The sequence below is a fragment of the Heptranchias perlo genome, chromosome 4 (assembly GCF_035084215.1).
Source record: "Heptranchias perlo isolate sHepPer1 chromosome 4, sHepPer1.hap1, whole genome shotgun sequence".
Lineage (NCBI taxonomy): Eukaryota > Metazoa > Chordata > Chondrichthyes > Hexanchiformes > Hexanchidae > Heptranchias > Heptranchias perlo.
Window position 1 is genome coordinate 74560222 of NC_090328.1, and position 26974 is coordinate 74587195.

At 47.1% G+C, this 26974-nt stretch overlaps 1 protein-coding gene across 1 annotated transcript in view; it reads right to left on the minus strand.

The window, feature by feature from the left end:
* The window catches only part of frmd3 (FERM domain containing 3), a 241215-nt gene that overhangs the window by 82746 nt on the left and 131495 nt on the right, over nt 1-26974 (minus strand). The window contains exons 7-8 of the mRNA XM_067982208.1: nt 24677-24764; nt 3128-3216 (exon numbers count right to left, since the gene is read on the minus strand). Of these exons, the coding sequence (XP_067838309.1) occupies nt 3128-3216; nt 24677-24764 (177 nt within the window). The remainder of the gene's footprint in view (nt 1-3127; nt 3217-24676; nt 24765-26974) is intronic.

The window sequence follows — 26974 nt, forward strand, 5'->3', positions numbered from 1 at the left end:
GACATCAGCAGCTCCATAGAAATAGAGGATCAAACTTATACTTCAGCACTCTGTGATATTAGGCTACAGTTAGCTGGAATGTTCTGTAACAGAATCAAACAACTTGATAGCTATATGGAAAAAAGAAATAGTAACGGGTATGGGGAGCAAACAGAGTGAGATTAGACTAGAATGCTCAGATAGAGGAAAACCACCAATGCATACACGATGGGATGAATAGCCTGTGCTGTAGCTTTCTATTATTTTGTAATTAAAACTAGCCAGGTTGTTTTTAAACCAGAGCAACTACAACTAAAGTAAATATCCCATAACACATACCTCATTTCTCTATTATAAAATCTAATTCTCAGTTTCTTTACACTGGCTATGTACGACACTGATGTGTACCTCTACAATATTAGCTCAATTATGTACGATGTGCGAGCATTTAATGTTCTTCAGCATTCGGTGAGAAATACATAATGTTCCCTCATAATTGTTTCATTAGAAGTGAACCAGTTTCAAAACAAGTTACCATTAAGTTTTACAAAGAGGTAGAAATAAGAAATTAGCAACCTTTTATTGAAATCCCAGGTACTAATTTGAGGAGTGATTTCCGGGCGGCAGAAATTAGGTTATGCTGTGGAAAAATGTAAACCTCATTTAAATAGATTATTTAGTAAATTAGGTCCTGAGCAGAATTTCCTGACTTTGACTGAGGCTCTGCCCACAGCATACGCCTCACTCATATTAAATGGGCTCATCTAGCGTCCTGGGGCCTGGCTTTCTTAAGTAAGGTTCTTAAAGGAAGGTCACAATTAGAATTGCTGTTAAAAGTGAGTTTTTTTGCAATTGGAGTTGCATTTTGCTCCACGTATTATTTGATTTTGCTGCATAGTTTGCTATTTTTGATCTGTAATTATTTTCTTCTAAATGAAGGAAAGTTCACTCATTATTCTTGGTTGCTGCTGTCATTTATATCACACCATACAAAGTGGTGAGGATTGATATTGCTTTGGGAGTTCCCATAGTGCTGCATGATTTAGATGAGGAAGACGGGTTCAAAACATGATAACAAATGCAGATGCACAACAACACTTGAGGCATTTTGCACTCACTTGTTACTACCCGGGACCCATGTTTATAAACCCCTCCATCCATTCCCTGGACATGTCAGAAAAGACCTGTCCACTGTCACTGCTTCACAAGAGACCGCTACAAAGTAGTACCATTGGTGGCACAACAACATCTGGAACAGGGATGGCTCTTCCCATAGAAATGAAAGTTACCACATCATGAAGCTTTCATGCTCCCAGTTCTTTCCAAGTCACCCCAGGTGACATCTACCATATTGGATAGTCTATAGTGCACATATGCATCAAGTAAGTGACAATGCTATGTTTGCAAGGGATCACACCTTCATCACTTTCCCTGTGGAAAAAAGATATCAGCTAGACAGGGCACAGAGCTTTCACTGGATGGCAGGGTTCCCCAAGGTGCAAGGCCTCGAAGATGGCACCTATGTGGGCTTCAAGGCTCTTCATATCAACCTCATGGCCTACATGAAGAGAAAGGGTTTGCAATTCAATTAATGTTCAGGTGGCATATGCCCACAGAAACATCATCATGCACGTCAATGGCCACTGTTCAGGAAGCAGCCATGATACAGTCATTATGCACTTCGGTGCCCCCATTTTTTAAGGGGAAGAAACACTGTGGGATAGCTCTTAGGCGTCCAGAGCTAACCTCTACACCCATGCCTGTTGAACCCACTTAGAAACCCCCTAACAAGAGAGGTGGCCCTTGGGCTGGAAACCTGAGCATCTGTATGCTGCTACCACCTCCATCTGCAAGAAAAGTGCATAGAATGAAACAGTCTCTTGAAAGTTAGGATAGAGTGTACCCAAGGATTGTGTCAACATCTGCAGGAGGATCGCTGCACAGAAAAGTTTGAAAAGCCTTGGTGTAAACTACAAGAGCTGCTTAGGAAATGCAAACAGCACCCAGCAGAAGAGAAATGACCAGCTCTAGCTTATCTTCTCTGTCCATCCCCTTCATCAGTCTCACCCACAAGAAGGGTAATAATGAGGGCTCTCATTATAGCTGTGATAAATGCACTGTGTACTTTGGTACTGAGCCACACACACCACTAGCTCCCAGATCAGACTCTGGTGTGTGCTGAGTTGGTTGATTCCAGCTGGGGTGGTGTACGAATGTTTCGACTAGCCTCAGTAACCCTCTACTAGGGAAACGAAAATACAGAGAGGATTTCCACTTCTGATTGCTATTCAGTGACGCCTGCTAAAAAGTGTGTACTTGTGAACATTGGGTCAGCACAAGACCAGGCTCCTATGTAATGTCCCCCAAGACAAATAGTCTGCCAACACTTACTGTCTAAACTCATACAGTAAGAGGCACTGCATGAATGATGGCTACCGCTGTTTGTAGAACCCCAATATATTGAAGAAAAACATTAAAAACTTACTGAAGACTAATATTCGTGTTAATCTGATTCCTTTCACAGTTGAAAAAAGATGAAAATTCAAAACCTGGTAACATTTCAATCTTACCGCTCGTATGAGGTTAAAAATAGCAATATTGCCAACTATAATATTTCCACCATGAACTGCAACAATAAAATTCAGCTCATCCTTGAGTCAGTACAGAGGAAAATTCACCCTGCATCTAACCCATATTGCACATTAACCTGACCTAGGAGTGTTTGGTGTGATAGTGTAGAGCTAGTCTGACTTAACATCTAACCTCTGCCAATTAATGCTCATCAGGGCACAGATCTGGGAGTGTCTCTTCGACCAATGACCATTGTGCTTGATACTGACACTGGGAGTAAAATTTAGAAAAAAAAAATATTCCCCAGCAATGTCAACTGCCATCTTGATAAGGAAAGAAATCACAGATCTGGTCTTGTGGTTTATGATGTTATCTGAACTCCTTGGTTATATAACAGGTTATGGCTTCATGATCTATTATCCTACAAATATACCACTGCTAAAATATCACTTGTGGTATAAACCACAGGAGTCATTCTGATACATCTCATCGGTACCAAAATACAGCACAAATATTCAGACATGTCTTTGTTGTCAAAGATGGACATCAACACAAGACAAACATGAGTACTGTTTACCATCTTAGGAGGTGGATCCGTTTATTCCCTTGGAATACAACAAAGCCTGTGGCAGTGAATCCTATGAAAGCTGTAGCTCCTGAAGAATCCTTGAAGGTAAAAAGACAAACGTTTACAATACTTTCACTAGACTACAATCTAGAAATTAGCCTATAAACACTTAACATATTCGTAGAACATTTCTCTATCCACTATTTTAAGGGTAGTGTTCATTTATTTATTTTAGATGGGTTAATCCCTCCATTAAAATCGCCGACAGAGGACCGCCAAACAAACTTATTAAAGATTAATTCAATAATATCAACAATAGTAATTCTAGCTTATGTTATTGACCATCAAAGAAAGATTCTCTGTGAACTTAATGCAGAAGAGCTTTGGCAGTAATTTTAATAGCAAACTCCCCCTAAAATCTAAAATAATTATCCTACAAATACTAAACATCAAATTGGTATCATTCTACTTGACACTAGGGCTTTTAGATCCTGATTGTTCATAAACATTCCTATAGTTTATAAATGTTTTATTGGATTTTCCTATTTACAGTCATTAATCAAAATGTACCTAGAAATTATGCGACTTTGTAATTGTCCCTATAGCTCAGCCCGGTCTCCATCTCTCATTACGTCACTGTAATGTAGACAGTGAGGTGCCTGTCAAATGATGTGTGGCTGACTGGAAAGATGTCTGCACACCCAATGTGAGTTGGGTCCAAACTTTGCAGGAAGTCATACAGCAAGAACTGTCAGCAAGACATTATGATGGGGCTTGGCTCTCCCTTTTAATGAGGGAAAATAAGTGTTTAAGGAAGGTAGATGATAACCTTTAATTTTAGCTTTGGGACGAACTGCAATTGGAAGATTGCTCTACCTTTCTCTTCCCTCTGATGCTCTGTTTCCTCCCACCCACTCTAGCCTCTGATTCCTAAGTACCTCTCCCTCCAATGTCTTTAATTTCCTGCACTTGATTCATCTGCCTTTGATCTTCATCCACCTGTCACATTTTTATCACAACCTATTGAAACCGTCTAAGATTTCTTTTAGTGAAGAGTAAATATAAACATTTCGGCAGATGCAACAGAAATGCAATAACGCACAAAGTAACATTTCTTTTTAAATCAATTTTATCTCCTCTTCCTCTGCTGAAGGCATTCACTTCTGCTGGGATATAACTCCACAGGTATCTTTTGGTATCTTGTCCAAAAGGTCATTTTCCATACATGAGCCTAGATTATGTACAGGGAATTTTTAACTCCCTGTGCTCAGAGTTAAAATGAAAGCCATACAAAGAAAGTTTGGGCCACTTATGCCCCAGGCTCCTCCGCCCTCCCCCCTGCTTCATGTTCCGAGCCGTCCAATATTCACAAGCCAGAACGTGGCGATCTGCCTCTGACCACACATTTTGGGTGGGCAGCTCATCTGCTGCATTTAAGTGAGGCCTGGCCGGTAAAATTGATAGGGCTCTTGCAGCACCTCCGGCGCTGTCGGCCCATACGTTACTCTGGCTTTCCGCCTGGGAGTTAAAATTCTTCCTTGTGTATCAGCAAGCCATTTGATTTTGGGAGGGAGCGCCTAACATCCATATACTTTCCAGCAGTTGTCATTGAATAATGATCTGGTTGTTTTTTCTCCCGCAGGGAGAATCTACTTCAACCACCCTTTCAGGCAGTGCATTTCAGATCATAACAACTCATGCCTAAAAAAAATGTTTCCTCATGTCGCCTCTGGTTCTTTTGCCAATCACCTTAAATCTATGCCCTCTGGTTACTGACCCGTCTGCCATTGGAAACAGTTTCTCCTTATTTATTCTGTCAAAACCACTCATGATTTTAGCGCAGGGATGCATATGCCTTTATCAACTGAGCCACTAGGGCAGCTAGAATAATTTCCATGATTTCTTGCAGTAAAGTCATTGCATTAATTCTGGGTTAAATCTTCAAAATGTGACAAGGCATTTCATAGTATCATAGTAGGTACAGCACAGGAGAAGGCCATATGGCCCATCATGCCTGCGCCGGCTCTTTGAAAGAGCTATCCAATTAGTCCAATTCCCCTGCTCTTCCCCCCTAGTCCTGTAAATTTTTTCATTTCAAGAATTTATGCAATTCCCTTTTGAAAGTTATTATTGAATCTACTTCCACCATCCTTTCAGGCAGTGCATTCCAGATCATTACAACTCTCTGCGTAAAAAAAATGTTTCCTCATATCGCCTCTGGTTCTTTTGCCAATCACCTTAAATCTATACCCTCTGGTTACTGACCCGTCTACCATTGGAAACAGTTTCTCCTTATTTATTCTGTCAAAACCGCTCATGATTTTGAACATATCTATCAAATTTCCTCTTAACCTTCTCTGCTCTAAGGAGAACAAACTCAGATTCTCCAGTCCTTCCATATAACTGAAGTCCCTCATCCCTGGTACCATTCTAGTAAATCTCTTCTGCACACCCTCTAAGGCGTTCAAATCCTTCCTAAAGTGTGGTGCCCAGAATTGAACACAATACTCCAGCTGAGGCCTAACCAGTGTTTCATAGAGGTTTAGCATAACTTCCTTGCTTTTGTACTCTATGCCTCTATTAATAAAGCCAAGATCCCATATGCTTTTTTTAACAACCTTTCCCAACTTGTCCTGCCACCTTCAAAGATTTGTGTACAGGTCTCTCTGTTCCTGCACTCCCTTTAAAATTGTACCATTTCGTTTATATTGCCTCTCCTCATTCTTTCTAATAAAATGTATTACTTCGCATTTCCCTGCGTTAAGTTTCATCTGCCCATTTCACCAGTCTGTCTATCTCCTCCTGAAGTCTGTTACCATCCTCCACATTGTTTACTACATTTTTGAGATTCGTGTCATCTACAAACTTTGAAATTATACCCTCTATACCCAAGTTCAGGTCATTAGTATATATCAAAAAGAGCGATGGTCCTAATATCAACCCTTGGGGAACACCACTGTATACTTCCCTCCAGTCTGAGAAACAACCGTTCATCACTGCTCTCTGCTTTCTGACGCTTAGCCAAATTTGTATCAACGCTGCCACTGTCCCTTTAATCTCATGGGCTTTAATTTTGCTTACATGTCTATTATGTGGTACTTTATCAAGTGCCTTTTGAAAGTCCATATACATAACATCAACTGCGCTATTCTCATCAACCCTCTCCGTTACTTCATCAAAGAACTCACTCAAGTTAGTCAAACATGATTTCCCTTTAACAAATCCATGCTGACTTTCATTTATTAGCCCATACTTTTCAAAGTGACAATTAATTTTGTGGGCAAACCCTCCTCAATTTCTACCCTTACTTTCTTCAGTAACCTAGGATGCATCACCATCTGGACCTGGTGCCTTTTCTACTTTGAGTATTGCCAACCTTTTAAGAACCTCCTCTTTATCTATTTTTATCCTAATATTGCTACTACCTCTTCCTTTACTGTTACATTGGCAGCATCCTGTTCTCTAGTGAAGACCGATGCAAAGTATTCATTTAGTACCTCAGCCATACCCTCAGCCTCCACAAGAGCAGAGCATAGAAGGAGGCCCAAGAGCGGGGAGGTAAACGAAACTTAAAATCAAGCCCAAGAGCAGGAGATGAGCGGAGCATATAAGGAGCCCGAGAGCGGGAGGGTGAGCGGAGGGTAAAAGGAGCCCGAGAGCGGGAGGGTGAGCGGAGGGTAAAAGGAGCCCGAGAGCGGGAGGGTGAGCGGAGGGTAAAAGGAGCCCGAGAGCGGGAGGGTGAGCGGAGGGTAAAAGGAGCCCGAGAGCGGGGGGTGAGCGGAGGGTAAAAGGAGCCCGAGAGCGGGAGGGTGAGCGGAGGGTAAAAGGAGCCCGAGAGCGGGAGGGTGAGCGGAGGGTAAAAGGAGCCCGAGAAGGGAGGGTGAGCGGAGGGTAAAAGGAGCCCGAGAGCGGGGGGTGAGCGGAGGGTAAAAGGAGCCCGAGAGCGGGAGGGTGAGCGGAGGGTAAAAGGAGCCCGAGAGCGGGAGGGTGAGCGGAGGGTAAAAGGAGCCCGAGAGCGGGAGGGTGAGCGGAGGGTAAAAGGAGCCCGAGAGCGGGAGGGTGAGCGGAGGGTAAAAGGAGCCCGAGAGCGGAGGGTAAGGGGCGTGAGCGGAGGGTATAGAGAGCCCGAGAGCGGGGGACGAACGGGGGGTGAGAGGAGGGTACAAGGAGCCCGAGAGCGGGGGGTGAGCGGAGGGTACAAGGAGCCCGAGAGCGGGGGGTGAGCGGAGGGTACAAGGAGCCCGAGAGCGGGGGGTGAGCGGAGGGTACAAGGAGCCCGAGAGCGGGGGGTGATCGGAGGGTACAAGGAGCCCGAGAGCGGGGGGTGATCGGAGGGTACAAGGAGCCCGAGAGCGGGGGGTGATCGGAGGGTACAAGGAGCCCGAGAGCGGGGGGTGAGCGGAGGGTACAAGGAGCCCGAGAGCGGGGGGTGATCGGAGGGTACAAGGAGCCCGAGAGCGGGGGGTGAGCGGAGGGTACAAGGAGCCCGAGAGCGGGGGGTGAGCGGAGGGTACAAGGAGCCCGAGAGCGGGGGGTGAGCGGAGGGTACAAGGAGCCCGAGAGCGGGGGGTGAGCGGAGGGTACAAGGAGCCCGAGAGCGGGGGGTGATCGGAGGGTACAAGGAGCCCGAGAGCGGGGGGTGAGCGGAGGGTACAAGGAGCCCGAGAGCGGGGGGTGAGCGGAGGGTACAAGGAGCCCGAGAGCGGGGGGTGAGCGGAGGGTACAAGGAGCCCGAGAGCGGGAGGGTGAGCGGAGGGTAAAAGGAGCCCGAGAGCGGGAGGGTGAGCGGAGGGTAAAAGGAGCCCGAGAGCGGAGGGTAAGGGGCGTGAGCGGAGGGTATAGAGAGCCCGAGAGCGGGGGACGAACGGGGGGTGAGAGGAGGGTACAAGGAGCCCGAGAGCGGGGGGTGAGCGGAGGGTACAAGGAGCCCGAGAGCGGGGGGTGAGCGGAGGGTACAAGGAGCCCGAGAGCGGGGGGTGAGCGGAGGGTACAAGGAGCCCGAGAGCGGGGGGTGATCGGAGGGTACAAGGAGCCCGAGAGCGGGGGGTGATCGGAGGGTACAAGGAGCCCGAGAGCGGGGGGTGATCGGAGGGTACAAGGAGCCCGAGAGCGGGGGGTGAGCGGAGGGTACAAGGAGCCCGAGAGCGGGGGGTGAGCGGAGGGTACAAGGAGCCCGAGAGCGGGGGGTGAGCGGAGGGTACAAGGAGCCCGAGAGCGGGGGGTGATCGGAGGGTACAAGGAGCCCGAGAGCGGGGGGTGAGCGGAGGGTACAAGGAGCCCGAGAGCGGGGGGTGAGCGGAGGGTACAAGGAGCCCGAGAGCGGGGGGTGAGCGGAGGGTACAAGGAGCCCGAGAGCGGGGGGTGAGCGGAGGGTACAAGGAGCCCGAGAGCGGGAGGGTGAGCGGAGGGTAAAAGGAGCCCGAGAGCGGGAGGGTGAGCGGAGGGTAAAAGGAGCCCGAGAGCGGAGGGTAAGGGGCGTGAGCGGAGGGTATAGAGAGCCCGAGAGCGGGGGACGAACGGGGGGTGAGAGGAGGGTACAAGGAGCCCGAGAGCGGGGGGTGAGCGGAGGGTACAAGGAGCCCGAGAGCGGGGGGTGAGCGGAGGGTACAAGGAGCCCGAGAGCGGGGGGTGAGCGGAGGGTACAAGGAGCCCGAGAGCGGGGGGTGATCGGAGGGTACAAGGAGCCCGAGAGCGGGGGGTGATCGGAGGGTACAAGGAGCCCGAGAGCGGGGGGTGATCGGAGGGTACAAGGAGCCCGAGAGCGGGGGGTGAGCGGAGGGTACAAGGAGCCCGAGAGCGGGGGGTGATCGGAGGGTACAAGGAGCCCGAGAGCGGGGGGTGAGCGGAGGGTACAAGGAGCCCGAGAGCGGGGGGTGAGCGGAGGGTACAAGGAGCCCGAGAGCGGGGGGTGATCGGAGGGTACAAGGAGCCCGAGAGCGGGGGGTGAGCGGAGGGTACAAGGAGCCCGAGAGCGGGGGGTGAGCGGAGGGTACAAGGAGCCCGAGAGCGGGGGGTGAGCGGAGGGTACAAGGAGCCCGAGAGCGGGGGGTGAGCGGAGGGTACAAGGAGCCCGAGAGCGGGGGGTGAGCAGGCAGAAATTTGAAAGTGAAGTCACAGAACAGCAGGTAGGTGATTGGTTGGTGAGTATTACTGGGTTTTTTTCTCACTAAGTTAGGGCAATGGGTTAAGCTAAGAGTTTAAATCAATAACTTAAAGTAGCTAAACTAATTAGTTAATACAACTAAGACTAGCGAGTGAATAAAAACTCTAATAAAGTAAATAAATAAAACATGGTTAAATAGGGATTGCAGGGCAGGTGGTGTGTCGCAACTGCAGCAGATGGCAGTTTGTGGAGAGCAGCGTGATCCCAGGCAACCACATCTGCAGTAAGTGTCTGCAGTTCGAGGAAGTCCGGCTCAGAGTTGTTGAGCTGGAGTCTGAGGTGCAGACATTGCGATGCATCTCTCAGAGAGTCGTGAGTCTGTGGAACTCCCTTCCCCAGAGAGCGGTGGAGTCAGGGTCATTGAATATTTTTAAGGCTGAGTTAGATAGATTCCTGATTAATAAGGGAGTCAAAGGTTATAGTAGGTCAGGAAAGTAGGGTTGAGATCACAATCAGATCAGCCATGATCTTATCAAATGACAGAGCAGGCTCGAGGGGCCAAATGGCCTACTCCTGCTCTTAATTCGTATGTTCGAATGTCCATATGCATTAGGGAAGGGGATTAGTTATTTGGACACTTGTTCCAGAAGGCAGTCACACCCCTTAGATTAGGTAGTGGTTTAGATTCGTTCAGTGGACAGGGAAAGGAAGATGTAACTATTAGTCAGGCAGGTAAGGAGACCCCAGATATAGTGATGGAGGAGCTTCAGCCCTTGATCTTGTTCACCAGGTAAGAGGTACTTGCTACCTGTATGGATGAGAATGAGGGCTGCAGGGAGGAAGGGCAAACTGACCACGGCACCGTGGTACAGGAGGCCATTCAAGTGGGGGGGGGGAAAGGAACGTGATAGTGGTAGGGGATAGTATAGTCAGGGGGATAGACACTATTCTCTGTAACTGCAACCGAGAGTCCCAAAGCCTGTGTTGCCTGCCCAGTACCAGAGTTAAGGATATCTCCTCGCGGCTGGAAAAGAACTTGTAGCACAAGGGGGAGGATCCAGTTGTCGTGGTCCACGTAGGAACCAACGACATAGGTAAAACTAAGAATGAGGTTCTGCTGAGACAGTATGAGGAGCTAGGGTCTAAATTCATAAGCAGAACCTCAAAGGTAATAATCTCTGGATTACTACCTGAGCCACGCACAAATTGGCATAGGGACAGATTAAAGAGTTATATGCGTGGCTCAAAGAGTGGTGTGGGAGACAGGGGTTTCAATTCATGGAGCACTGGCATCAGTGCTGGGGAAAGAGGGAGCTGTTCCGTTGGGAATAGGCTCCACTTAAACCAGTGTCCTAGCAAATTGAATAACTAGGGCTTCAGATAGGGATTTAAACTAAAAAGGGGGGTGGGGGGGTGAGGGGTCAGCTGAGGGGAAATTTAGAAATCTAAGAAGAAAAGTCAAGGCAACAAAGCAGTGTAGTGTTTTGGTTAAAGAAAAGCAGAGTGTGGTAGGAAGGGACAGAGAGTTTAACGGTAATAGTGAATCAGCGAATAAGGTCAAAGCAGGGAAAAATGGTAAAAAGTTAAAATTATAGGCTCTTTATCTGAATGCATGAAGCATTCGTAACAAGATAGATGAATTAGTGGCACAAATAGAGATAAATGGGTTTGATCTAATATCCATTTCAGAGACATGGTTGCAAGGTGACCAAGGTTGGGAACTGAATATTCCAGGGTACTTGATGTTTCGAAAAGACAGGCAGAATGGAAAAGGGGCAGGGGGTGGATAGCCCTGATAATAAAGTACGACGTAAGGACAGTGGTGAGAAAGGATCTTGGCTCGGAGGATCAGGAAGTGGAATCAGTATGGGTGGAAATAAGAAATAACAAGGGGCAGAAAACACTGGCAGAAGTAGTTTACAGGACCCTAACAGTAGCTATACTGTTGGACATAGTATTAATCAAGAATTGATAGGAGCTTGTAACAAAAGTAATGCAATAATCGTGGGGGACTTTAATCTTCATATAGACTAATTGACAAAGTCAGTCTGGAGGACGAATTCATGGAATGCATTCGAGACAGTTTCCTAGAACAATACGTCATGGAACCAACCAGGGAACAGGCTATTTTAGATCTTGTATTGTGTAATGAGACAGGGTTAATTAGTAATGTCACAGTAAAGGATCGTCTGGGGAAGAGTGATCATAATATGATGGAATTTCACATTGAGTTTGAGAGTGACGTACTTATGTCCGAAACAAGAGTCAAACTTAAATAAAGCCAATTATATAGGTATGAGGGCCGAGTTGGCTAAGGTAGATTGGGAAATTAGATTAAAACATATGACGGTAGAAAAGCAATGGCAAACATTTAAAGAAGTATTTCAATATTCTCAATGTGTATACATTCCATTGAGAAATAAAAACTCCCCGGGAAAAATAACTCAACTGTGGCTCACTAAAGAAGTTAAGGATAGTATTAGATTAAATGAAGAGGTCTATAATGTTGCAAAGAAGAGTAGTAAGCCTGAGGATTGGGAATGTTTTGGAAACCAGCAAAGGATGAACAAAAAATTGATAAAAAGGGAGAAGACAGAATATGAAAGTAAACCAGCAAGAAATATAAAAACAGATGGTAAGAGCTTCTACAAGTATGTAAAAAGAGATTAGTGAAAGTAAACGTGGGTACCTTAGAGGCAGAGACAGGACAAATTATAATGGGGAATAAGCAAATTGCAAAGACATTAAACAAATATTTTAGGCCCGATATTAGGAGGGAGGCAGGTTGCCAGCGGGGGGTCGACTGGGCACGTGGGTAATGCGCCCAGTGAAATCGGTGGGTTTGGCACGCGACCGTAAGTAAATTGATGCCACTTACCTTGGCTTCCGGGTTTTGCGCTGGAAAGCTGTGCAGTGGGTGGACTGCGCACTCGCATCATAGGCTGTCGGCTGGAGGAGCCCTATTTAAAGGGGCAGTCCTCCACTGACTGATGCTGCAGAAAATAGGAAAAATTACAGCATGGAGCAGCCCAGGGGGAAGGCTGCTCCCAGGTTTAATGATGCTTCACTCCGGGTCTTACTGGATGGGGTGAGGAGGAGGAGGAAGAAGAGGAGGAGGAGGGAGAACTTCCAACCGGCGGGCAGGAGGTAGCGGCCTGCCTCTGCCACCAGGAAGGCCTGGCTCGAGGTGGCAGAGGAGGTCACCTGCACCACCAACATATCACGCACCTGCATACAGTGCAGGAGGCGCTTCAATGACCTAAGCAGGTCAGCCGAAGCGAGTACTCTTACTCATTCCCCTACACTCCATCTGCCACATCACCACCCCCACCCCATATCTCCTTCTGCACTGCCAATACTATTCTATCACATCACTCCTCACACCCACTGAACCCTCATACTAATCTTACCAGCACTTCCTCACCTCCCCAGTACTCATCCCACCACTACCACTCAACCCAATCCTCATACAATCTCATGGCTCTGTCTCATACTCGCTCTTGTGCATCTCTTTCATGGTCAGCCTCACCTCACCTGCCACTACCTGTGCTGCAGCCACAGGGCATGCATTACGTATGTGATGTAGGAAGCGTAAGGCAAACGTGTCGTGAGCATGAAGGGGATGCACAAGGGTGTTTGAGGGTTTGTCATGGTTTTTACTTATATTTGATTTCTGATCAACTCACAATACATATTATATTGTCACCACTACTGCCACATCTTGGCCATTCTTGACTGGCTTGTGCAATAAGGCCCTTTCATGAGGTTCTCCATGAACACCCTTGATGCCACCCATTGGGTCACCCTACAGTGGTTGTATGTGTAGTTCCACGACAACTTTGTGCAAGTGCGTGTCGCGCAGCACTGTGTTATGTAGCTCCATGTGGCGGAGGTGGACGACATGCCTGGCGAGGCCAGTGATGTTGCTCGTCCTCCTCGGAGTGATGAATGCAGCTATGGAACCTCCCGCCCCGATCCTGATGGTGAGAGTGTAAGGGGGTCCACAAAGTAGGTAAATGTGTTTGGACAGCAAAGTTTAGGGTATGATGTAATAATTTTGAGTGTGGACACAACGGTGTGGCAGGCAAAATTTTGTCTGAGGTGACAGAGTGCCTGCTGCAATGAATGAGGGATTACCCCACACCTGTTAAATGGACCTTTGCAACTGCCATTGGCTGCTGGCTGCAACACGTCTGTTTGAACATGGAGTGTTTCCCCCAGCATGGGAAACACGCTCTGGGAAGTCCAAAATCTGAATCCTCCTAAAATCTCCAACTAATGAGGTCTGTAAACGACCTGAAGTGCCCAGATAATGATCTTAAGTAGGATCCCGCCGGCTTTGATTGCCGGTGGGAGTCCCACATGCGGAGGCTGCGCGCGCACCGACTCGCATCATTGGGGAACCCGGAAGTGGACGGGTTGGAGCCGGGCTCCGGACCCACTCTGGGAATCCCCAATTTTAGGAGCCCCCCCCGCGATGAACGCACCCGCTCGGCCATCCGAAAATTGACCCCTTTGTATCTGTCTTCACAGTAGAAGACACAAAAAGCATACCAGAAATAGTGGGGAACCAAGGGGCTAATGAGAGTGAGGAACTTCAAGTAATTAATATCAGTAGAGAAAAAGTACTGGAGAAAAAAATGGGACTAGAAGCCGATAAATTCCCTGGGTCTGATGGCCTACATCCTAGGGTTCGAAAAGAGGTGGCTGCAGTGATAGTGGATGCATTGGTTATGATCTTCCAAAATTCCCTAGATTCTTGAACGGCCCCAGCGGATTGGAAGGTAGCAAATGTAACACCGCTATTCAAGAAAGGAGGGAGAGAGAAAACAGAGAACTACAGGCCAGTTAGCCTGACATCAGTCGTTGGGAAAATGCCAGAATCCATTCTTAAGGAAGTGGTAACAGGGCACTTAGAAAATCATAATAATATTAGGCAGAGTCAACATGGTTTTATGAAAGGGAAATCGTGTTTGACAAATTTATTAGAGTTTTTTGAGGATCTAACTAGCAGGGTAGGTAAAGGGTAACCAGTGGATGTAGTATGATTTTCAAAAGCTATTTGAGAAAGTGCCACATAAAAGGTTGTTAAGCAAGATAATGGGGGTTAATATATTAGCATGGATAGAGGATTGGTTAATGGATAGAGAACAGAGTAGGGATAAACGGGTCATTTTCAGGTTGCCAGGCTGTAACTAGTGGGGTGCCGCAAGGATCAGTGCTTGGGCCTCAGCTATTTACAATCTATATTAATGACTCAGATGAAGGGAACGAGTGTAATGTATCCAAGTTTGCTGAAGATACAAAGCTAGGTGGGAAAGTAAGCTGTGAGGAGGACATAGAGAGTCTACAAAGGCATATAGACAGGTGAAGTGAGTTGGAAAGAAGGTGGCAGATGCAGTATAATGTGGGGAAATGTGAGGTTATTCACTTTGGTAGGAAGAATAGAAAAACAGAATATTTTTTAAATGGTAAGAAACTATTAAATGTTGGTGTTCAGAGGGATTTTGGTGTCCTTGTACACGAAACACAGAAAGTTAACATGCAAGTACAGCAAGCAATTAAGAAGGCAAATGGCATATTGGCCTTTATTGCAAGGAGGTTTTAGTACAAGAGTAAGGAAGTCTTACTACAACTGTGCAGGGCTTTGGTGAGACCTCACCTGGAGTAGTGTGTACAATTTTGGCCTCCTTATCTAAGGAAGGATATACTTGCCTTAGAGGCGGTGCAACAAAGGTTCACCAGATTGATTCCTGGGATACGAGGATTGTCCTATGAGGAGAGATTGAGTAGAATGGGCCTATACTCTCTGGAGTTTAGAAGAATGAGAGGTGATCTCATTGAAACATATAAGATTCTGAGGGGGTTTGACAGGGTAGATGCTGAGAGATTGTTTCCCCTGGCTGGAGAGTCTAGAACATGGGGGCACAGTCTCAGGATAAGGGGTCGACGATTTAAGACCGAGATGCGGAGGAATTTCTTCACTCCGAGGGTTGTGAATCTTTGAAATTCTCTCCACCAGAGGGCTATGGATGCTGAGTTGTTGAATATGTTCAAGGCCGAGATAGATTTTTGGACTCTAGGGGAACCGAGGGATATGGGGATCGAGCGGGAAAGTGGAGTTGAGGTCGAAGATCAGCCACGATCTTACTGAGTGGCGGAGCAGGCTCCAGAGGCCATATGGCCTACTCCTGCTCCTATTTTTTATGTTCTTATGTTCTTAAGAAGGTCACCTTTAGTTGTCCCTAATTGGCCCCACCCTTCCTTTCACTACCCGTTTGCTATTTGTATGTTTATAAAAGACTTTTTCATTCCCTTTTATGTTAGTCACTAATCTATTCTCATGCACTCACTTTGCCCCTCTTATTCCCTTTGTAGATCTCCTCTTTGCTTTCTGTATTCAGTCTGGTTCTCTACTGTATTATGAACCTTACATTTGTCATAAGCCTCCTTTTTCTGTTTCATTTTAATCCCTATATCTTTAGTCACCCAGGGAGATCTAGCTTTGGATGTCCTTCCTTTCACACTCTTGGGAGTATGTCTACTCTGTACCTGAACCATCTCCTCCTTGAAGGCCTCCCATTGATCAATTATTGTTTGCCTACCAATTTTTGATTCCAATCCACCAGGGCAAGATCCCTTTTTAACTCACTGAAATTAGCCCTCCTCCAGTTTAGTATTTTTATGCTTGATTGTTCCTTGCCTTTTCCATAACTATTCTAAACCTGATGATATTATGATCACTGTTCCCCAAATGCTTCCCCACTGAATCATGCTCCACTTGCCCCACTTAATTCCCCAGAACGAGATCCAGCACTGCTTCCTTCCCCGTTGGGCTGGAAACAATGATCAAGAAAGTTCTCTTGTATACATTTCAGGAATACCTCCCCCTCTTTGCCCTTTACACTGTTACTATTCCAGTCCATATTGGGATAACTACTCTATAGTTCTTGCATCTTTGTGTAATTTGCCTGCAATTTGATCCTCTATCCCCTTCCCACTATTTGGTGGCCTACAGTATACACCCAGTCGCGTAATAGCTCCTCTATTGTTCCTTAATTCTAACCAAATAGATTCTGTCTTTGACCCCTCAACTACGTCATCCCTTTCCAGTGCTATAATAGTTTCTTTGCTGGAAGTGCGAGCTGATAATGGCACAGCGAGGGTAACGGTGCATCTGGGACCTTAGTGAATGGCAGGACCAACAGTGTATCTCCTCAACCAATGAGATTTAAGGATTGAGAAAGAAACAGAAGAACGACGAAGAAGGTGGGTGAATTAAAGTCAAATTGGTTACAGAAAGAGAAATAATGAGAGGGAAAGAAAGATTGGATTACGAGAGAGAAAAAAGAGAGACAAAGGAACAGTGAGAAAAAAATTTAACAATTTAAAATTTGACATTTTTAAAATCTCTAACAACAATTCATTACCTGAAGGAATGAGACTCCAGAGTTTGATTTGTTCCCTTTCTCGGCCAGAGAGGTTGATTGGCAGTCATTAACAATCACATCGTTAAAAGGGTACTTACGCTATTAATTACCAGGCTTAACTTTCTGTGGCGAGTTTAATGAGCAATTAATGTGCAAATCCAGCAAGTTCTTAAAAATAACGAGGAGGCTAAGGGTGAGTAGCTGTTTGAGCAAAATAAGCGGCGGAACGGTGTAAATCGACCAGCAAGGTCTGGAGATTCGCAACTCACGACGAATCTCTTAGTCCCCTGAACTTGCTGGCTTATTTGCACATTAATAACGGCTTGCATCATTAACAATTATTTTTCCAGCAAGTTCCATCCCAACATTGTGCTCAGACCCCATCTGGAGTACCATGTGTAGTTCTAATAACCTAATAATAGGTTATTATTAGGTTGTTGTCCTTCAGAGTGCATAAATAATTTAAGTTACGAGGAAAGGTTAAGGAAGTTGGGCTTGTTTCCTTTGGAAAGGAGAACTCTTCAAACAGCCTATTCAAAATTTTATTGAGCTAAATTATTTATTATTATGAAGGATGAAAACAGAAGTTAAAAATTAAGAAGTTAGAAGTAAGAAGGGAAGTGAGCCAGAAGGCCATTGAAGCAGACAGTACAAGCGGGAATTAGATGTATTGCTCAATAGAAATGGGCCTGGCACGGTAGTGTAATGGTTATGTTACTGGGTTCATAATCCAAAGCCCTGGACTAATAATTCAGTTGAACATAAGTTCAAATCCCACAGTCTGAGAATTTGAATTCAGTTTAAAAATTAAAAGCTGGTTCACTAATTCCCTGGCCTATATGTGATTCCAGTCCACACCAATGTGGTTGACTCTTAACTGCCCTCTGAAGTGGCCTAGCAAGTCACACAGTTGTATCAAACTCAGGGCAACTTGGCTAATGCCAGCAAAACTCTCATCCAGAGAATGAAAAAGAATGAAGGTATCTGAGGAGGCAGTCGGGTCAAGGTTGATTAATGATTTATAAAGGGGTGAACTGGTTGGGCCTATTTTCCTGTTCCTGGAAATTCTTGTGTTTGCAGGGGAATCAATCAAATTTACAAACCGTTAGTTCTCTAAGGCTTACTGCTGTGTATTAATGAAGTGGAAAACTCCAGGCTTACCAGGAAATTAACTAGAAATGGACAGGGGAATTCGCATGTTCTGAAAAGCTGATGCATGTTTGATAAAATGTGCAACCTAAATTTTAAAGAGTAACTTACAGAGCGTTGGAAACACTGGTTGGGAATTTCCTCGGAGCTGCTCCCTCTCCGCCGCACTTCTGGAGAAGTTACGGCGGCCTGTTTGCACGTAAACACTGGCTGGGATTAGGAGTAAAGGGAAAATGGGTTACGGATGGGAGAATTACATTGGGTTTTAGTTTGTACTGTATTTAATGACCCTAAGTGACCAGGTTAGTTACTAATTAAACAGTGTTAGTTGTTTTCTTCTGGTATTTAAACTTCAGGGGAAGAGAATTTAAAGATTTAAATTAGTTCCCAATAGTTATTATAAGGATTTAAGTGCTGTGTATTAATCCCAAGGATTCACTCAGAAAATTTTATACAAATGGAGCAACCATGACAAAACTGTTCAAGTGGTAGGTATCGTTATGACACATCAAATCTGAACAAACAAAAGGATTTTCAATCTTCATAGAAATGTTTGTCAACCAAGTTCTTGTTTGGGGAGGGAAAAAGAGCCAAAATAGCTGGTAAAGGCTTCACGGTGGCCTTATGTGAAAGTGATGTGTACATGCAAACTAAGAAAGGATTGGCTCCACAAAAATAAAAGAAAAAAATATTTGGGCCTCTTTTGTGGCGCGGCTGCGGGCAGTCCCTTTATGGGCCGCTGGTTACACCACTCACCACCTGGTAAAATGGATGTAGGATCCCGATTTGTATATTTAAACAGCCTCCAGCCCGAAAGAGGCGAGCATGCCGGGCACCCACTTACAGGCATGCCTGCAAGTTGCAATAGGCGGACCTTGGGTATTCAAGGGGCGGCCAATGTTCCTCTCACTCAAATTTTCTCAGCTGGCTACCTGTTTTAAAGGCGAGAAATGTTCAGACAGCTATTGAAAATCACTCCTTGTGAATCCAGTATTGTGACTTGCAAGTTAAAATCAGAGAGTAAGAATGGTAATTGGAAAGAATCTTCAACAGAGGACACATAAATGTCATGAATGATGGTCACTGTAATTAACAGCAAAGGCAAAGCTGAGGTAAAACATGTATCTCATGTCTGAGAAATGCCTGCAGACTACAATAAAATTAACCTAACGTTTTGTGTAAGGGTGAATTTTTTTCCATACAGATGTACATGGGGCTCGATTTTACCGGCGGGTTCCGGGTGCGTTCCCAGCTGGGGGGGGGGTCGAAAATCGCGATATCCAGGCGCATCACCGGATCGCGCCTCGATCCCGCCGACGTGCGGGGTTGCGTGCGCAGACCCCGCTGGTGGGAATCCCGCAGGCAATTAAAGCCAGTGGGATGCCACTTGAGTGTATTTACCTTGCTTGTTGAGGTCATTAAATGACCTGATTCAGCTGTCATAACAGGAAGTGTGGGATTTTAGCTTCAACTCAGACTGTTTCACACACTGGGGGAAACAGTCTCACTCCAACCGGACGTGTTGCAGCAAGCAGCCTGTGGCAGCTGCCAAGGTGCACTCCACAGGGGGGGGGGGGGGGGGGAGAGCCCTCACCCACGCAGGAGGCCACCGCGTCACATAGGGCAACCCCTGCCCTCCACCACCCCCCTCCAAGCCAGAGGACAGACCGACGTGAAACCGCAGCCCCAGTGCGAGGAACCACCTACCTACCCTGCACAACCCCTCAGACCAACACCTGCCAGATGGGTGGTGCGTTGACATCCTCGGAGGACGAACAGCATGACCAGCCCCAGCAGCCTCGCAGTCCACGCCGTCCGCCTCAGCGACGTGGAGCCCCCCAACACGGTGCTGTGGCACACCCACCTGCACAGCAGGAGGGAGGGCAACCGCAGAGAGAGATGCGTCGCAGGAGGCACCTCCCTCCGCACAGGGTGTACAGACCGAGGCTCAGCTTCATGGACCTCTCCGAGAAGCAGTGCATACGGCGGCTCAGAGTCAATCGCCAGGTAGTCGCCGACATCTGCAGCCTCCTTAACGACGAGCTGCTCCCGGATGGACCAAGCAGCATCTTCTTACCTGTCGCCGTCAAAGTCACCACTGCCCTCAACTTCTTCGCATCCGGATCCTTCCAGGGTGCCACTGGGGACATCACCGGGGTCTGTCAGTCGTCTGCACACAAGTGCATAAGGCAGGTCATCGATGGGTTGTTCCGCAGGGCCTCGCACTACATCAACTTCGCCATGGACGAGCGCAGCCAGATGGAGAGGGCGGTTGGATTCCATGCCATGGCTGGCTTCCCACGGGTACAGGGTGTAATCGACTGCACCCACATCGCAATACGGGCACCTCCGCATGAGCCAGGGCCGTTCATCAACAGGAAGGGGTATCACTCCATGAACGCGCAGCTCATCGGTGACCACCGCCAGAGATTCCTACACGTGTGCGCCAGATACCCCGGCAGCTGCCACGATGCCTTCGTCCTCAGGGAGTCCGCCGTCCCGCCCATCCTGCAGGCACCCAACGCCGGCAACGGCTGGCTCCTCGGCGACAAGGGGTATCCCCTACACATGTGGCTCATGACGCCTCTGAGGAACCCCATCACCGAGCCGGAGCGTCGGTACAATGACAGCCACACTGCTACCAGGTCTACAATTGAGCAGACCATAGGGCTGCTCAAGATGCGCTTCAGGTGCCTTGATCGTTCTGGGGGAGCGCTCCAATACACACCATTCAGAGTGAGACGAATCATAGTTGTCTGCTGTGCCCTGCACAACATGGCCCAACAGAGAGGGGTGCCGCTGGAGGAGGCCCAATCCACACCCGCCACCCACATTGAGGACGGCGATGAGGACGAGGAGGTGGAGGTGGAGGAGGAGGTGGAGGAGGAGGAGGGGGAGGGGGAGGAGGGGGACGTGCCAGAGGATGATGTACGACCCATGCGCCGAACCCCGACTCACCGGGATGCTCACCGGGCCAGGGAAGCACTCATACGTCAACGGTTCTCCTCGAGTCAGACAGTGCGAGGCGTTCGCATCTCCTCACCTGCACATGCGAGGGGCCATACCAGCCCCCTCCACTGAAGAGTGTTGCCAGTACTCCTGCACCCACAGCAGTGTGCCCAATGGGCGGCAGCAGGTGTCCGCCGTCATGATGGGCTGCACGGAACGCATCTATTGCACAGGCCGCGGAAGAATGGACGAGAGGTGGCAGGAGTGGTGAGAACGATAGTGTTTAATATGTACAAGGTGCAATACTATAAACAAAAAGTATACAAATTAACAGACACCCTGGTGCATTCCCTTTGTGCTTATAACGCCTTTGGATTTCTTTTCTGGGTACCCCTACGTGGTGCTACCCCTGTGGCTCCAGCAGAGGTAGTGGCAGGTTGCTCCTGTTCTTGCCTTAACCAGGTAGATGCTTTGGGCGGACGGCCCCTGGGTTTCGGTGCCCGTGAGGGCACCTCCACAGACTGCTCCTCCTGCACCTGTGCAGGGGCAGACTCGGCCACCTGGAGAGGAGGCACCATTGCGGGTACTGGTTGAGAGGGGGACAACGGGTGGGACGTGGGGGCACCCTGAGAAGCGTCCCCGCTTCCATATCCCCGGTCACCATCATCCCTCTCGTGGCCTCGGCCCACATCACCCCTTCCACCCTGCTGGACGACAGTTTGGATGGCATGTGTGAGGCCTTGTAAGGCCACCCCTAGTGTATCCGTCAGCCTATTTATGGCGGCGGAATGTTGCTCACCCTGAATCCGTACAGCCGTTGTCAGGGCCTGCACGGACTCGATGTGGAGCTGTGCGTGACACTCGAGGGAGGCCAGCCTGTCCTCCACCGCAGACGCTCCCGCACCTACCCGCGACACTATATCACTGGTACCCTCCTGTGCCTGCACCACCAATGCCCGCATGCAGGAGTTGGACTCCTCCATCACCTGCGCAATTGTGGACAATGCGCGCGGCACCTCTCCCAGTACCTCGGCAATTAGCTGGTGCCCCTCGACGACTCTCCTTTTGACTGGTGGCCCCCTGGGTTCAGCATCTGGGTCCGGCTGAGCAGAGCCTGGAGATGAGTGCTCCCACCAACGCGGACCCTCCGCGGCTGCCCCTGCCACCAGGGTCTGCTCATGCTCACACGTGCGCGGTGAATCACCAAGTGCTACCCCAACTAGTTGGCGAGGGGGACCCACCGAGGTGCGTGTCTCTGCGCTGGTGGATGGTTGGCTCATATGTGACGATGCACCCTCAGAGACCGGCATGTCCTCTGAGGAATCGCCCTCCTCAATCGCATCGCTCGCAGACGGCCCTGCAAGAGAACAGAGGGCACTATGAGGCATGTGCACAAACGTTACGGTGCGCCTGATGCCAGGTGATGATACGGTCACTCGCGATCATGAGTGTTGAGTGTCAGCTTTCCCTTACCGGCCGTTTCCGCAGCGACAGACTCGCCATCCGCAACAGAGAGGCAATGTGGCGTGCCGGCGAGGTCGAGCGCCTCCACCTCTGCATCGGTCAGATCGACCACGTGCGGTGGGCCCCCTCCGGTGCAGGCCCTTTCTCTGTTGTTCTTGCATCTCTTCTCCTGTCAAGGCAAAACACAGATGCGTGAGTGATTGCATATTGCATAGTGAGACGCATCAAGCATCAGTGTGGGTGGGTTGAGCGTGGGGCAGATGGATGGGAGGATGCGTGCGCCACATGCCCATCCCATTGCATGGGGATTGGGGTGTGTGGTAGTGTTCGGGTGGGGACAGGGACGGTGGGTACTAGCGGGCACGGCGAGGATGGTGAGTGAGTGGCTGTGAGGATTGCTGCGGGAGCGCTGTGGTGGCTCTGCAGGAGGGGTTGTGATCTGTTTAGCGTGATGGTGGGGACGGGTTGTGGGAGGGTGCGTTGGTGTACTCACCTTGCCGGACCTAGTGAGGTCATTGAACCGTTTGCGGCACTGCTCCCATGTCCTGGGGGTGTTGGCCCTGCTGCCGACCTCCGCCGCCACCTCTGCCCATGCCTTCCTGGTGGCGGAGCCAGGGCACTTGCGTCCGTCCGCAGGGAACAGCGTGTCCCTCCTCCTCCTCACACCCTCCAGCATCAGCTGCAGTGCGAGGTCCGAGAAGCGTGGCGCAGCCTTGCCCCTGGGTTGCACCATTCTGTTTTGCCTCTTGATTGCAGCAGGAGGGGCTTTGGGGGACTGCCCCTTTAAGTGGAGCTCCTACATCGCGTAAACGGTAGTGCGCATGCGCAGCCCGCCGGCACGCAGCTGGGGAGCGGAGAACCCGGAAGCAGGGCTTAATTTGATCAATTATCCCGCGATCGCGCGGGGGGCGCACTCAATTAGCCGTCCGCGTTTTCCACGCTCCTGGAGGACCACCCGCTGGGAACCCGCAGGCCTGCTAAAATCGAGCCCATGGTGTGAGTAGTTCTAAATCAATAGATTTTTAAGAACAGTGATTATGGAACAAGATAGAATTAAATGCGTAAATGGACAATATAAACTCAAACATTGTAATAAAAATCCCACGTATCTTTACTCTATCAGCTGCCTCACTTTATCACCAGCATTGTAAAAAAAAGTGAGCTTTTCTTATGCTGTACATTAAAACTTCATGCTGTGCTCACAAAATGATCTAACAACCTGAGCATTTGAAGCAGTGTAAAATAGATTTAAAAATCAACTAAAAATGCAAATAACCTTTCTGAAGATTAAAGATAATTTGAAGACAATAAAAATCCATGATTAATTGTTTACAATTTTCTTCATAATAAACATTTTCTGTAGTAACATCTAAAGGACTTGTAAGTGCATTTATGACTCATGTCTCTTTTGAGGATCACATTATTTATGACTCATTTTTCTCATGCTCACTAATATTGCTTCAATGTGCACCAATACACAGTTACGTTATAGGTTATAAGAATTCCTATGCATTACAACATAGCTGTACTCTAAAATTTTATTGTTAATATTTAGCACAATTTTACTTACTTGTGACATGAATTATATTTAACTTCAGCCTGACATTTACTTTGTTTGTTCATAATCTAAAATTGTCTGTTTTCAGTACTTCCTGTGTTTCGGATTTATTTGCTAATATCTTTTCATCAAATGTGCTTGTTGTTTACCACTAATAAAAATGACATTGTTACTGCCAAAGGAAGATCAAAAACAAGTCCCCATCGCTTCACAAGATTTCTGTGGTTTCAAAAGCTCATATGCATAAAAACATCAACCTAACAAAGGTAATCATAATTTATCTATTCCATTCACGTCTGTATAATGACTGCAGCTGTTATTGTCAGTGATAACACAAATAAGTCAATTTGTTTAAGTGCAACATCAAAAGCATTATAAAAATATGGAATACCTTCATCACAAAGACTGAAATGGTCTTACCAGAGACAAATTTGTACAACTGCACTGGGATAACATTTCTGGTATATTAGGTTTAAGAGAGGAGGTTATTTAAATAAAAGCTGTACAAATTCACAGTAAAAAAGAATGTCAAATAAAAAGAAAATATTGGAAATGCACAATGGGTCAGTCACATCTGAAAGAGAAAGACAACTTAAATTTTAAACTTCATATCAAAGTATATAGAAAATAACATTCAAATTTACATACAAATCTTGCTGTACCTTGTGTGCATAGTGTGATGGTGTTGATAAGTGAGACACTTCATCGTGGGTAATGTTAATCTATCTTTCTCTTTTAGGTGCTGACTTACCTTGTATTTCCAGCTATTTCTTTTATTTCAGAATTCCAAAATTTGTAGCTTTTCTTTTTATCTTTACATTTAGAAAGTTATGGTTTTCAGTGCATATGTTTTGATAATAGAGGTAAGCCAAAAAAAAATCTACAATAAAACAGTTTATTGTTACCTTGCAAGGATGGGGATCAACGCCATAGGTTTCTAACGTATGAACTTTCTCCAGCAGGTTCAGTTCAGCAACAGCTGCAGTCTGTCCCCTAAAAGAGCCATTAAACTGATATTTTTAAATCATTAAAGCAGTAATGTAAATTCAAAAAACATTCATATAGATTATTTGAAAAATAATTAAGGATCACGTACAGTAGTATAATGAATTCGAAGTCTTATCTGGAGGGAAGAGGCAAAGAAATAAAGAACTTGCATTTATAGAATCATAGAAGGTTACAGCATGGAAGGAGGCCATTCGGCCCATCGAGTCCGCGCCGGCTCTATGCATGAGCATTTCAGCTAGTCCTACTGCCCCGCCCTATCCCTGCAGCCCTGCACATTTTTTCATTTCAAACACGTATCCAGTTCCCTTTTGAAGGCCATGGTTGAATTTGCCTCCACCACTCCCTCAGGCAGTGCATTCCAGATCCTAACCACTCGCTGTGTAAAAAAGTTTTTCCCCATGTCACCTTTGGTTCTTTTGCCAATCACCTTAAATCTATGCCCTCTGGTTTTTGACCCTTCTGCCAATGGAAACAGTTTCTCTCTATCTACTCTGTCTAGACCCTTCATGATTTTGAATACCTCTTAACAAATCTCCTCTCGACCTACTCTGTTCCAAGGAGAACAATCCTAGCTTCGTCAGTCTATCCACGTAATTTAAGTCCCTTATCCCTGGAATCATTCTAGCAAATCTCCTCTACACCCTCTCTAAGGCCTTCACATCCTTCCTAAAGTGCAGTGCCCAGAACTGGACACAATACTCCAGTTGTGGCTGAACCAGTGTTTTATAAAGGTTCATCACGACTTCCTTGCTTTTGTATTCTATGCCTCTATTTATAAAGTCCAGGATCCCGTATGCTTTTTTAACCGCATTCTCAACCTACTGTGCCACCTTCAACTATTTGTGCACATATACCCCCAGATCCCTCTGTTCCTCTACCCCTTTTAGAATTATGCCCTCTAGTTTATATTGCCTTGCCTCATTTTTCCTACCGAAATGCATTACCTCGCATTTTTCCGCGTTAAACTTCATCTGCCACATGTCCACCCAAGCCACCAGAGTGTCTATATCCTCTTGAAGTCTATCACTATCACCCTCGGTCTTCACTACCCTTCCAAGTTTTGTGTCATCTGCAAATTTTGAAATTATACCCTGTACTCCCAAGTCCAAGTCATTAATATATATCAAGAAAAGCAGTGATCCCAGCACCGACCCCTGGCGAACACCGCTGCACACCTCCCACGAGTCCGAAAAATAACTGTTCACCCCTACTCTCTGTTTCCTGTCATTTAGCCAATTCTGTATCCATGTTGCCATTGCCCCCTTTATTTCATAGACCGCAATCTTAATAGCAAGCCTACCATGTGGCACTTTATCAAACGCTTTTTGAAAAACCATATACACCACATCAACTGCATTGCCCTCATCTACCTCATCAAAAAATTCTATCAAGTTGGTTAAACTTATATAGCATCTTTTACGACTTCAGGATGTCTCAAAGCACTTTACAGACATTGAAGTATTTTTGAAATGTAGTGACTGTTGTAATAAGAAAGACGTGAAAGACATGCATTTATAAAGCGTTTTACAGCCAATAAAGTACTTTTGAAGTGTAGTGACTGTTCTAATGTAGGAAACGTGACAACCAATTTGCACACAGCAAGGTCCCACCAACAGTAACGTGATAATGACTAGATAATCTGTTTATAGTTGTTGTTTGCAGGATAAATATTGGCCAGGACACCCGGGAGATCGCCCCTGCTCTTCTTCGAAATAGTACCATGGGATCTTTTACATCCACCTGAGAGGGCAGAATGGGCCTCGGCTTAACATTTCATCCCCCGGCAGTGCAGCACTCCCTCAGTACAGCACTGAAGTGTCAGCCTAGACTTCGTGCTCAAGTCCTTGGAGTGGGTCTTGAAACCGCAACCTTCTGACTCAGAGGCAAGAGTGCTATCACTGAGCCATGGCTGACACCTGTGTACGGAGGAAAAATAGCAGCCAATTTGCACTCAGCAAAGTCCCACAAATAGCAATGAAATAAAAGAGCAGGTAATCTGTTTTAGTGATGTTGGTTGAGGGACAAATATTGGTCAGATCATGGGGAGAAGTCCCCTGCTCTTCTTCAAATAGTGCCATGGGATCTTTTGCATCTACCTGAGAGGGCAGACTGGGTCTTGGTTTAATATCTCATGTGAAAAAACAAATAATAAATACATATTGGGGTGGGGGGGGTGCTGGAGGAGGATGGTGTGG